At 37.2% G+C, this 13873-nt stretch overlaps 1 protein-coding gene across 1 annotated transcript; it reads right to left on the bottom strand.

Moving 5' to 3' along the window:
• Positions 1 to 422: 422 nt before the first annotated feature.
• On the bottom strand, positions 423 to 13622 carry LOC137933851 (epoxide hydrolase 4-like). Its single transcript, XM_068777923.1, has 6 exons — positions 13308 to 13622; positions 12764 to 13074; positions 3756 to 3879; positions 2140 to 2251; positions 1028 to 1225; positions 423 to 696 (listed from the first exon to the last, which is right to left on the bottom strand). The coding sequence occupies exons 1-6, from the start codon at positions 13518 to 13520 to the stop codon at positions 563 to 565; spliced, it is 1092 nt and encodes a 363-aa protein (XP_068634024.1). The 5' UTR covers positions 13521 to 13622; the 3' UTR covers positions 423 to 562.
• Between the last annotated feature and the right edge of the window lie 251 nt (positions 13623 to 13873).

Raw genomic sequence — 13873 nt, forward strand, 5'->3', positions numbered from 1 at the left:
ATAATTTTTGACTACGTTTAATCATAAACCTCGTTATACGCGAATTTCAGTTAACGCGATTTTTTTCCCTATTTTTATCCCTCGCTTAAAACGGGGTATTACTGTATAGTAAATTTCTGTATGCATTTTTAACCTATATGTGTATACATATAAACCTGTCATTTATTACATACATGAGAGATATATACATGAGAGATATATATATATATACATGAGATATATGATTTATGGTGAGTGTGAAAGCTTTAAAGAAGTGACCGCGTAGTTTATTTGTGAGTGTAGTTTTTTCACTTACAAAAATGTTACATTTTTTGGCCAATAACTTATGTCTGTACAAACTCTGCAGGGACAGATAATAAACAATAGTTAATTTTATTTAAAAAAAAAAAAAAACAATTATATTATTCTTATTTTCTACTGGAAGGCAGAAACCTCGTTTCCAAGTTCGATATTGATTACGTTGTATAAGTGTGTTGTGTTACGGAAATTTATTCGTTGTTATTGTGGTCTAATGGATTGGATATGAAGCTGAAAGGAGTGGTTGTGGTGATGTGGGAGTGTGTCAAGCCTGCGCGGAGAGGGCCGGGAGGGAGAGGCGCGCGGTGAGGTCCCGGCCTCGTCCGGCCACGGCGCCCAGCACACGGCCCACCAGCCAACGCGGGCTGCTCATGGACACCTTCGCGGTGGTGGAGTCCACTGGACAAACGATAACAAAATTATAAGTTACCATTAAACTTTAATAATAGTGAAAATAAATCACTTCAAAATAATGTTCCGGACCCTAGTTCTCAGTGATCCAGGTGGACTTGAGGGTTATTATTATTAAAATTTTCGGTGATGAATCTATATGGAGCTTTTAATGACTATTTTGTTCAGCGGTGTAAATATGCGAGGTCCTTGGTTCGTCGAGACGAAACGAGGTGAGGGACTTCCCCGCGGTCACGATCGATATAATAAATGTTAATTGACCATAAATTATTAATAATAAATTAGCATCTGCCTATAATTGGTATAGTGACAAACATACCAGGTTCTCCGACCAGGAAATCCAGTACGAGGCCGGGCAGGTCCTTGTCTGCGGGGCCAGGGTCTGTTAATAGACGCAGGGCGGGACGCGAACAGTGCTGAGCGCTGCCCACTAGCTGCGCGGCTGATGAGCGTGCGCCCAGCAGCAACGCTGGCGCCTCCACCTTGTGGTCATCACGGACTCGCCACCACGCAGCTCCTAGTTCAACAGATTTATCATAGCATTAGCCGATAGACTCCCACTGTAAGGCTTAGGCCTCCCTAAAAGATATCTATGGGAGGATATACTATAATCGCCACGCTTGGCAGGCGGGTTGGTGATCGCAGTGTTGTGGTACGTAGAACACGCTACTGCTCATTCTCTAGAAACTTGTTTATGAGCAAGTAAGAAAAGGACCAATATTTAGCCAATTCCAACAAAATTGCAACACAGAGTCTCTGTTTTTGGCACTAATCGGTGTAACATAACTCCTGAAGATGCCCCGTGGAGTGGTGAAATAAGTGTTGAGTGATTTGACGGTGGCGGTTGTGTGATTCGCATTTATCAGCGGGCTGGCGGGCGGTGCACTTTGTTGCACGACTACCACTGCATGTGCGGAAGTGGCTAATTATTGGTCCTTTTCTTACTTAGGATGGACTTATGCAAAATAACGCCTGATTCTATTAAATTGTGATTTCAAAGTGTAATTTATATAAGACTATTCCGGGAATGGAACCCGAGACCATTGCAAAACTCAATTCTCTACCGTTGTGCTCCCACTGCATACAACACCATATACATCACTTTCTGTCAATTAGCGTGTGGTACAGCCTTTAATAAATCAATGGTTTTCAAAATAATATACAACGTAATGATAATAAAGTAAGAGAAACTATTGACAAAATTCATATTACTACATATTAAAATGTATTATTGTCTACTACCAGTTCCTGCAGATTTTGTACAGCCAGAATTTACTGGCCAGTGGCATTCCAATATAAATATAAATATTTCAGAATGTCTACATACAGGATGGTTGGAAATAGTTGTAAAAGCTTCAAAGATTTTGCTGACAAATATGTCTTACAATCATTCTATATGTACACTGATGGGTTTTTTAAAATAAACCGTACCTCTGACATAATTCAAGGCTCCAGTCCAGTCTCGCGCACGCGAACTGGACGACGTCGAGTCGCCATCTTGAAGTATACCCTCGGCGAGCCACCGCTCCGGGAAGTAAGGCCACTGGAACACGGCAATCGAATAATAAAACCAAATTTATAATTAAGAAAAGGTCAACTATTTCGCTATTCATGTATACGTTTTCATTTGTCTGTCCCATATTCCTCTTCCTAATGTTCTCCTATCATCCAGGTCCAAGTCCTCCCATCTTCACCATCGTACTCCTAACGCTTGAACTGCTTACATCTTTTATAACCTCTTAGGTACCTTGTTATTAGGATCTTGCTCTATTTTTTAGATCCTTTCATTATGTTGTTTGGATGTGGCAGCACATATGACTTCCCACGACATTAACTATATCGTCGGTCCACTAGTGGCAGGCTTAATCAATATTTAATAGAATCAGGCGTTACCTTGCGGAAGTCAATCCTAAGTAAGAAAAGGACCAATATTTAGCCACTGCCGCACACGCATTAGTAGTCGTGCAACAAAGTGCACCGCCCGCAAGCCCGCTGATAAATGCGTATGCGGCAAACAATGCGAATTACACAACTGCCACCGTTAATTCACTCAACACATGTTTCAACCCTCCACGGGGCATCTTCAGGAGTTATGTTACACCGATTGATGCCAAACACGGAGTTTTTGAAAACGAACATGGCAGCAGTACCAGTTCCAAACGGAATTTAATGATGGCGCTAATACGGTACACTGCTACAAAAGTTTGGATTATCTTATCATCATAAATGTCGTAAGATGTCCACAGCTGGACATAGGCCTTGCTGTTAGATATCCAATAAGACCTGTAGAACTCGGCTTGCAGCCAGCGTCTTCCAACGACAAAGTCTGTCCACCTTGTGATTCGACGTCTTATACTGCGCCTGCTGGTCCATGGTCTCCATTCCAGAACTTCAAAGTCCTACCGTCTGTTTTGACCTTCCACTGGCAACTAATTTTGCCAATGCCTGATTCGATCTTAGAAATACCCCCAGCATACCCCTGTCCATGGCTCGACCAGCGAGTGATATACATATTTCTTCTTAGTCGCTTCCTTGTGGGGGATCGTGACCAAACATGACAGTGTCAGTTACCATTTTTTTTCCAGAACATTCAATCTTAAGAGTTAGTGAGACTTGCACGATGATGTCATACGCTGTTGTTATTTCACCAGTCCAATTAGTAAGTGACCGTCTTAAATTATGTCTAAAAAGTAGAGGGATAGAGTGTCCAACAGCAGAGGAAAAGAGACCAAAAGAGCGATCACAAACTTGATGATGATTTTATGCCATCTGTGACAGGTCACACTATAACACAAGCACATGGAAAAGTAGAGACCTGTGGTGACAAGTCGTTGAATTCTTGACCACAGACCTTCCAGGAAGAACGCGACCTTCAATGAAGATAAAGGACCTAGAAGACGGAAATATTTCAGCACGGCCTGTGCCTAACATTGGTCGTGTTACCGAGAATGATGAGTCATCTAACTCATATAAAATAAACATACAAATATATCTAGTCCTTACCGTTGTACGGACGAGATTTTCAAATAAGAATAATAAAAAAAAACCTGTATAAACTGCAGCGCTCGGTTGCAGAAGGCGACGGGCGGGTGCTGCCAGTACATGTTGGGGTGCGGGGCTCCAATTATCACCAGCTTCCTTATCAGCGCGCCGCGACAATGCGCGAGGTACCTGCCGGAAACTCTTCGATATTGGAGAAGAAGCAAATTGTGATAGCTCAGTGGTAAAGGACTGACACTTGCGATCTTACATCTCGGGTTCGATGGTAAAAGTCCCATTTGTGAAATGATAATTATGGAAGACCAGTGACTCAGTTTGTCTTAAATTAGACACAAAACCTATTAATGATTTATATAGTTTACAAATATTTAACGGAATCAGGCGTTATTTTGCGGAAGTCCACCCTATGTAAGAAAAGAACCAATATTTAGCCACTTCCGCACATGCAGTGGTAGTCGTGCAACAAAGTGCACCGCACGCCAGCCCGCTGATAAATGCGCATACGGCAAACAATGCGAATTACACAACTGCCGCCGTTAAATCACTCACCACGTGTTTCACTCCTCCACGGGGCATCTTTAGGAGTTATGTTACACCGATTAGTGCCAAACACAGAGTCATTCTTGCGGGCGGTGCACTTTGTTGCACGACTACCACTGCATGTGCGGAAGTGGCTAAATATTGGTCCTTTTCTTACATAGTTTACAAAATAAATATTTTGTAAACTATACCTTTGTAAATTTAAGTAGATTTTATTACTACATTATAGAAATTAATGCCTAGATTACGAGCACTGGTAGCTCAGCTGTGGAGGAGTGTGACTTGCGATCGGAGGTCACGGGTTCCCACATGTGCATTAATTATATAGGATTGTTTCTCACAAACAAGTTTCTAGAGCAGGGATGAGCAACCCGCGGCCCTCGAGGCATGTAAAAAATCAATTTATTTTCATTTTTTTTAAAATAAAAAACCGAGAAGCAAGGCTTAAAGGCTAACAAAATGTCTAATTAGTTTTGAATATCTTAAATACAAACATATACGTTTATAACGTGTTTTGAACCTTGTATATATACTTTATTTTCTTCATGGCCCCTTGTTTTTGATACTGCTGCCCTCCGAGCAAAAAAGGTTGCTCACCCCCTGTTCTAGAGGATGATCAGCAGCGTCCTCTGCGTACCATAATACCACATTACGATCACAAACCCGCCTGCCAAGCGTGGCAATATTACCCCCATAGATATATTGGACGGAAGCCTAATCTTTTACGTTGGCATTGGTTGAATCTTTATTCATATTACGTCGTATGCATAAACTTTATATGATAAATTTGAAATGACTATTTCACAGTGTAAAGCAGTATTTTAACCTTTTAAATGCCACGCCCCAAATAAAACTTTCTAAAAGTCTTTCGACCCCCTATGTAACTTATGTATTTTTTTATATTAATGCGAAGGAGTTAAACTCGTATCGGCTTTGTTTTATTAATTCTAATTTGTATCGCTAGTGTTATTTTTTTACAATATTTTTTTTCCGCTTTTACTAAACGCAGACAGTTGGGAGAGGGTTGCCGCTATTTGATACGGATCTTTCTTCTCCCAGCTGCGTGGCACGACAGCGTTTTATAATTTTTCTTACACAATTTTCTTTTATGGGTAAACATAGCTAAAATGTATACATATTAACAATAAAATTTGTAAGTTTTACTCAATTATACATTAGTTGGTACGTTATTTAATTTCAAGTCGCTGCCCAAGCGCTACAGACTGTTAAAAGCCATGAGGTTTAAATTTAGGACAATGCGCCGGGCCAACTCATAAAAAGATTTTGCTGTAGATTTTTTCTTGAGAAGGTCCGATAAGTTGAACGGCGGTATATTAAGGTTTTCGCATAAGGTCACGTGGTTACGTCTTTTGGATGCGAATCGGGAGCAGTGTCTGAGTATGAATCGGACACGTATCGGCTTTAGTTTCGAATTACAAAGTTCCCACATGTGGGTCATGCGTCCACGCTGGGAACCAATGTATTACAGTGTAAAGTAACATGTCCTAGCATGAGCCGGTAGGCGCGACTTGGGTAGGTACCCGCTGGGTGAACCGAAGATAGTCCAGGTCCGAGAAGTAGCTGGATTGATATTTTGGGCGGCCCAGGTCTTGCAGGTTGACATGATGATGCAAGCGCTATTATTGCCTGACTAACATTACTACCGCTGTTAAAAGTCGCTGCGTCTACCTACCTTTTAACCACGGAAATACGAAACGACATTAGATTAAATTCTTATCTATGATTAATTACAAAAAAATATTTAGCATTTCATTATTATTTTCGGTTGTGATACAAGCGTTGATTAAATCGTAAAACCCGAGTGCGATAACCGATAGCACTCGAAATCACGTGTGCCTTTTATATATATTTATTACAGGTAAGAGATTCATTAGTTTCCGTGTTAAATCGGCCTTATTCGTGACTACTGAAATTTAATCTTTTATATCTTTTTATATTTTCCACTAAAGATAGCCATGATGTTATGTTTTCCTGGGACTCAACTCTGTCGACCCATTTAGTGGGGGTATACCTAATGGCTAATGATAGCATCTCTTCAACACTCGACGACACTTCTTGAAGACATACGACCCACATTGTAAATATCGAACTGTTCGATTTTACTGTAAATTAATGTAGCACACGTGTATAAATGTTACGTACTGTGGGTTCTGACTCGAAATGAAACACCACCGGTTTACAGGGAGTCCTTTATTCACAAATCAGATGGTCACCCTACTTTTCTGTCTCACGAAATATTAAATGTCAAGCCGAAATTAGCCGATTATCTCTTTCCAAAGGTCGATGTGCAATATTTATTGCCGGGTGTTGTAATGATGTAATAGATTTTGAAATTTCGATAGTTTGGTGGACAAATTTGTCGAAACTTTTTTAAAACTACGATGTCAAATATATATATATATTAAATACTGTCATTAATTTTATTACTTATAAATCTAAACTTCATGCATTTTATTGCAATTGTTATTAACATAAAATTAAGTCAAAATTTATGCAAATTTTCCATTTCGAAATGTTAAAGCACCCACTATGTGCAAAGTACATGCATATAAAAATAAATAAAATGTACCTAGCCACCTTAGAGTATAAAGATGATGGAAGAAATGCGAGGAAAGAGAAAAGGTATAAAAGAGCGAAACAAAAGATATCGTGAAGGACAATAGTAAAGAATGAAAGATATTGTGACGCGTGAAAGAGAGTGATATATAAAGTATAGACTGAAAAAATTATTGAACAATAATGTCCCTGATCCCAAAAAGTTAGGGGTAGGAGAGGCCCTCGATAGCGGGGGCCATATAAAAAAAATTACATGCATTTCAATTTTATATTCGGTCCGATCGTCATCGCGACCTAGACATTAAGTTCAAAGACTTTTGTCTGCACGTGCATTATTTTTTATAAAATAAATCAGTTCTCAATTAGACTTTGATCGGTTCGCTTGGCTTTATTTGCCGGGTGCGGCTAATTTGGGCACCCATTTTGACATTTTCATTTTGAATACTGCATAATTATTGACATTTGACATTTTGCATTCACATTCAACACACTATGTATGTCTGTGATCAAAGTATAGTAATTTTATTTATGAAATGAATTTTTTTTTATTTATTCTTCTAAATTAATTTCATTTCCTTCAAAGTCCTTTACCTATCTTTATATGCCATGCCTTTCTAAAATTTCTACGCGTCCCTATATAACACATACACACACACACACAAATACTTACACGCGCGCGCGCGCACACACACACAAACACTCACACGCACGCACGCGCACGCACACACACACACGCGCGCGCACGCGCGCACACACACACGCACACACACGCAAAAAAAATACACACACACACACAATCGTAAGAGTTTAACTCGTGTCGAATCCACTCCCGCCGTTGCAATTGCCGTCTTGTGAGGCGTGGGCCTCGCAGAGAAAAACACTGCTCTAGTATATTTTTTAACTAAATCTCGTAGTGACAAATATTTTTATCTTTAGTTTTAACAAAGAAGTTTTGTTAAAACTAGTTGTAAGTACGACTGTTTTCGGGCAATTAGAACCTCCTTGTATTTTCATTTTTTTAAAACACATATTGACAGTTCGTTTTGTTCTGTCAATGCACTGTCACCTAGTTTTGTAAAATTATAATTTAATTGTAAACATTCACTTAAATCTTTATCCCTTTCCACTCCAAGGCTGTTATGTAGCATCGATAAAGTTTAATTGAATTATAGTATCATGCGATTCTAGAATATGTTTCATTCATTCGTGATTCAAACATTTTAGTAACAAAAATCTTTCCTGTTTTAAAATTTTCCGCAAAAAGAAGTATTACACCATGTCGAGTATCACTCGACAGTGGAGCTTGTGGAACAAAATCAGTGTCGAGTGACACTCGACATTGGGTGTGGAAAGGATTATACAGTTCACAGTTGTCATTTAAGTCGACAAGTTGTGTTTACGTGCCATATGTCGTGTGATATTTCAATTTTTAGAACTACTTATCGGCATTTACACTCAGAAATCGCAATTACTTCTAAGTTTATCAACGATATTCCATTTAAACAACGCATGTGTCATACGGGATAAACTTAGATTGAATATCGCAACTTCTTATTTCTTTTACAAACACACATACGAACACACTCACTAATTATATGTGTATAAATAAAGTAGTACCCAAAAATAGTGCAATAAATAGTATAATATAATATGATAATTATAAAGAAATGTGTTAAATGTTTGAACAATAAATGTAATGTAGCAAAATAAAATAGTAAGGAAACCCAGAATATAGTTGTTGAAGATGGATGTATGGCTAATGGAATGAAAGAGAAAGACTAGGAAAATTGTAGAACGAAAGAGACAGTACGACAGATAATATGATACATGAAAGAGAAGAATGATAATGATAAAAAAATATGAATAAATTACTAGAAATAAAAAGTCCCTGTCCCACACGAGATAGGGGAACGAGAGGTTCCCAATAGCGGGGACCATGTAAAAACTAAAGAGTCGACTATAGCTCATTCAACAAAAAGTTTTTACTTCAAATATTATCAAATAAAGTAACTCTTACACTATTTTACGTCATTTTTTTTTTAAATGCGATAGGCGAATTACTTGCCAGTACAAAGTATACAGGGACAAATAATAAATAATACACCTATCCCCCGATTTACACGGTACTCGTTTTACACGTTTTCGCTTTTACACGGTTTTCCAAAAAAGTTTTTTTTTGTTTTAATAACCGATTTTATCACCATCTCTCATAATGTTAATATTTCTGCTTCAAACATCTAATCGGCACAAATAACTTCGAGTGATAAAACCGAATTCGAACCTCCGATTCTGAAGAAAAGAATGAGAGTAATTTATGGTTTGTTCTTCTGTTTAATGAATATTAAACAATATTAAACAGAAGAACAAACCATATTATATATATTGAATTATAAGTATAAAAAAAAACAGTTTTTCCGTAACATATTAAATATTTTAATTTGTCAATGTATTTTATTTTTATTTATGTGTACACCTAAATTTATTGAAAAAAAAATCACAACTGTTAAATAGCAAAATCGTGTATTTTCTGCGAGTTTTTCGATTTACACGGTTTTGACTTGAAAATTTTTAATTTTCGATTTACACGTTTTACTCAGGAACGTATGTACCGTGTAAATCGAGGAATAGAGTACTTAATTTTGATATATCTTATTTTCAGTCGATAAACGCTCACGTGGCATAGGCCTATCCAAAAGATTACTACTATGACCACTCTGACCAGCAGTCAGACCAGCGACTTCCCTTAACTAAGTCAACGGTCGACCTAATGGGGGGCAAACACGCCGCGTCTACCGGCTTTTGTTCGCCACTCGAGAAACACGGGCAGTCAGAGAGTCAGTCTTTGTTCTTCTGCGTATGTCCTCATTTCTGCTTAGCTGCATAGCCCTTGCCATTGCTCTCTGGGTGACCTGGTGCCTTCTTACAAGGATCGTCGTAAACGACCACGTTCGGATCCGTGTGTCATCACCGGCAACACACAATGGTCAAAGACCTTCGTCTTCAGGCATTGCCCCATTGTAAGTAAGAAAAGGACTAATATTTAGCCACTTCTGCACACGCAGTGGTAGTCCAACACAGAGTCCAGGCACTAATCGGTGTGACATAACTCCTGAAGATGCCCCGTGGAGGGGTGAAACACGTGTTGAGTGGTTTAACGGTGGCGGTTGTGTGATTCGCATTGTTTGCCGCATACGTATTTATCAGCGGGCTGGCGGTCGGTGCACTTTATTGCACGACTACCACTGAAATGTTACCATAAAAGTCCTTTAAGATGTATGCTTTACACTTTTTCAATACAAAGCTATAGTTAGCGGGAGAGTTATAAATTTTAATATGCATTACGTACGCATGCGTGACGTGAAGTTATCTATATTCGAGCCTACAATTCATTTGTTTGAGAATCATTTGTTTTTCAATGAGAACTGAAAGTGCAGCGGGGGTCGCATACGCCCCACCTTGCAAGAAATGTATTAATGAATGAATTGTTATGAAATTAGATTTTGAAAAAAAACATATTTTTTAACAATAATCGTACCTTGGTACCTACAGTATTTTGTACCTACAGTACGGATTTATAAACCCGGAACATGATAATGTTTACACAGTACTATTTAGCGATAGATATGCCTCATATACCTAGAGCTGCTCTATGAATCCGAAGTAATAAATTAAATATTTATCAGTATACTAACAGATAGATTGATCTATAATCTAATATTCCACTAGAATTATGACGTGTTAATATCTAATGTTATGAAATAAACCCACTAGTGTTCTAAATAAAAACGTCGTGTGTTTCTTCCGCAATATTTTCGATCGCTAACGCTATCCGAAGTGGCAGTAATGGTGGCCAGGTAGACCAGTCAAGTCATGGGTCAAACCTCTCGGAAGACCTTGAACTGGAATGCTGAACTGGTATTATCGACAAGTGAACTCAAGCCCCTACCGAGTCCCCCGCAAACTTGTAATAATGGAGAGGAGGAAACTTATTATTATATACTCCAATTTGGCGGTGGCGGTTGTGTGATTCGCATTGTTTGCCGCTAACGCATTTATCAGCGGGCTGGCGGGCGGTGCACTTTGCTGCACGACTACCACTGCATGTGCGGAAGTGGCTAAATATTGGTCCTTTTCTTACTTAGGATGGACTTCCGCAAGGTAACGTCTGATTCCATTAAATATTCAAGGTACTTTCTACAAGGTTATTAGGCCATGTAGCATCCGTCTAAGTGATCTGGGATCCTCCCAATCAAACTGTATGATGAAGCGACTCCAGCTAAAGTTCTTTCGAGAGCCCAAAAGCTTCGGCGCTTCAAAATTGGTTTATGTCTATTATACACCAACTCACACAAGGTATAAATTCAGTGCAGGTTGCCAAACGTGCTGTGCTCTTTTATAGGTGATAATATTATAAATTTACTATAAACATCATTATGAAAAGCACATCAAATACGAAGAGGAAATTGGTCACTCGTATGAACCGTCATTTTTGGGTCTTCCGATACTGCAATCTTTATCAAGTAACGTACTCAAAAATATCCAATTGAAAATCTGTTATGAATACAGATGAGGTTGAGAATGAGGTTATCCGTATTTTATCGCTAGTAACCGTCATAGTGACCACATACGAGCAGATCCGATGGCCACTGCGCCCTTATTTCTAAAAAGGTGACCACAAACCGGCAGGCGCAGCATTGGACAAGGTGGACAGTCAAATTTCTTAAGTTCTTTAAAAAACTGTATGCAGATCCCTTTCAATGTTATTTAAAATAGCGGAAGCCTATGTACAACAGTGGATGTCTCACGGAATTGATAATGACTGTAATAAATATTCAAGAAATATTATTTTAAATAAATTATTTACATTTAACTCTAATATATATGCAGTACTTTATTTATTTATTGCGTTCCACCAGCAAAACCAAACACTTAGTAATATAATTTTAAATTATAACAGCTTTATAACAATTACGTTATCGAAATAACTTAAATCGTAAAAAACTTAAAATTTTAAACCAACATAAATCGGTTTAAAAATACTTTTCATAATAATAGTAAATAAAATTTAAATTATTTAAAATTTATTGTAAATTATTTCATCATAAAAATAACACATTGCATAAATCAAATCATACAATGAACAATGTTACGTTCAACAATTGTAAAATTGGCGGGAAACTGATTTGACATTTTATTCAGTTTTTTTTTAAATGTCACCTATTTAAAGGTATTTAAAACTGGACAGCCACAAATAATGCAATGAAAGAAAACTTTTTGTTTATGTAATTCCAAAAAAAAAAATTCTACACATAATATATTACATATATATATATATATATATATATATATATGTAATATACCTTTACATTATCTATTATTATATTTTTATTATCATTATCCTATTACATATCTTTACACAAAACTTATGAAATATTTATTAAGATAAAATTCTGAAAATCTTGTGTTATAAATCAAAAGTATTAATAGTAAAAATAATTGTCACTAAGCAATTAAAGTGAGAAAAATAGGTATATTAAATAAGGTATTTTCAACACAAAATAACTATCTTATAACTATCTTCAGGTTATTTGTAGGTCATGAGGTTATAAACTCTCTCTGACAAGGATAAATAATGATTAATTACATAGTTAAACTTTGGTGTACATCACACCATATTTTTAGATAAAACAAGGATAGTAAAAATGCATTATGATAATTTTTTATAAATAAAGATTTTGATGACAATATTACAGTTTGTTTAATAAGTTATATTTGGTATGAGTGGGAATTCAATTAAATATTTATTTGACTTGTAAATCATTGGCTGATAATGAATAGAGGTGCATAAATGTAAACATTATTTGTAAACAAAGTATAATGGACAAAGTAACCTTCAATATGATAAAAATAATGATAATTTATGTTTGAATGAACTCACCAAGTCAACATGCCTCCAATGCCAAAGCCAATCACAGCCGCTGGCTTATTTGAAGATACACCAAGAGCTTTCAAGAGAGCTGACAGTTCCTCCACTGCTCTTGGCGGTGAGAGATCCTTCCTGTTCCCACCCTCACTGCCACCAGTACCACGTAAGTCCAGCGTGACTACATGGTATCCACTCTCAGCCAACCTCCTCACTACTGATGCCCAGGAAGGTACCCATAAGTTACCAGCATCCGGAGCATCTCCAAGAATAAGCACAATGCTTCCATTTTTTGGGCCAGTTTCTACATAATGATATTTTACTCCCTGAAAATTAAAGTTAAATAAATAAATAATGACTAACTTGCGACAGTAAAAATATTTATTTTTTATTTATTATTCAATACAAAAAAAAAATATTAGCAAAATTAATAAATCAACAAGTAGTGTTATCTGCATAATCTATGGACTTTAGCCACAATCGCGCGACACTGTTTATAATTAATGAGAAAACATTAGGAAATGAAGCGAGTAATATATATATAAGTTAATATATTTACCATAAGTTTTATATAGCAGTGTATACCGATCGATGAATCAACTGTAAGTTCGATCGGTGGCGATTTTAAATTCTTCCGGCGGTGTCCTTTCCATAACCTTCGCACAGCAAACTGCAAAAACTGCCAAAGTCCTATGAACATGCACTTGAAAAGTATTTCCACGGCCTCCCGCCCTGACACCGCGCACAGCACGCTTTGATTCTTCGCACCCATGTGTACAATACGTGGGACGGCAATGCGCTCGCCTCGCGACCTGATTTATACCCGATATTATTAAAATCGGCGCATACTTATCGTAAACTTTATCTGCCTCGTTTGAAGTAAACGGATATGAAATGCACACAACACTGCTGTCAGTGTCATTTATTTACATAAAGATGCGTTCAAAATAATAAAGGTTAAAGATCATTGCACTTTTTGTGTATAAGCAGTATTTTAAAAAATGTCTAAATTAAGGTTATGTAATTTCATCGCAATTGTTCAATTAAATTAAAGTATTTTTTGCTTGTTATTACTTGAAATAATGTTTGAAACAATGTTCTAAATTAAAAAGTCGCTAGTGTTTA

Source organism: Battus philenor, unplaced genomic scaffold (genome assembly GCF_028537555.1).
Source record: "Battus philenor isolate CCGP_79_NKW_IND1 unplaced genomic scaffold, ilBatPhil1.0.hap1 SCAF_14, whole genome shotgun sequence".
In the NCBI taxonomy this organism is placed as follows: domain Eukaryota; kingdom Metazoa; phylum Arthropoda; class Insecta; order Lepidoptera; family Papilionidae; genus Battus; species Battus philenor.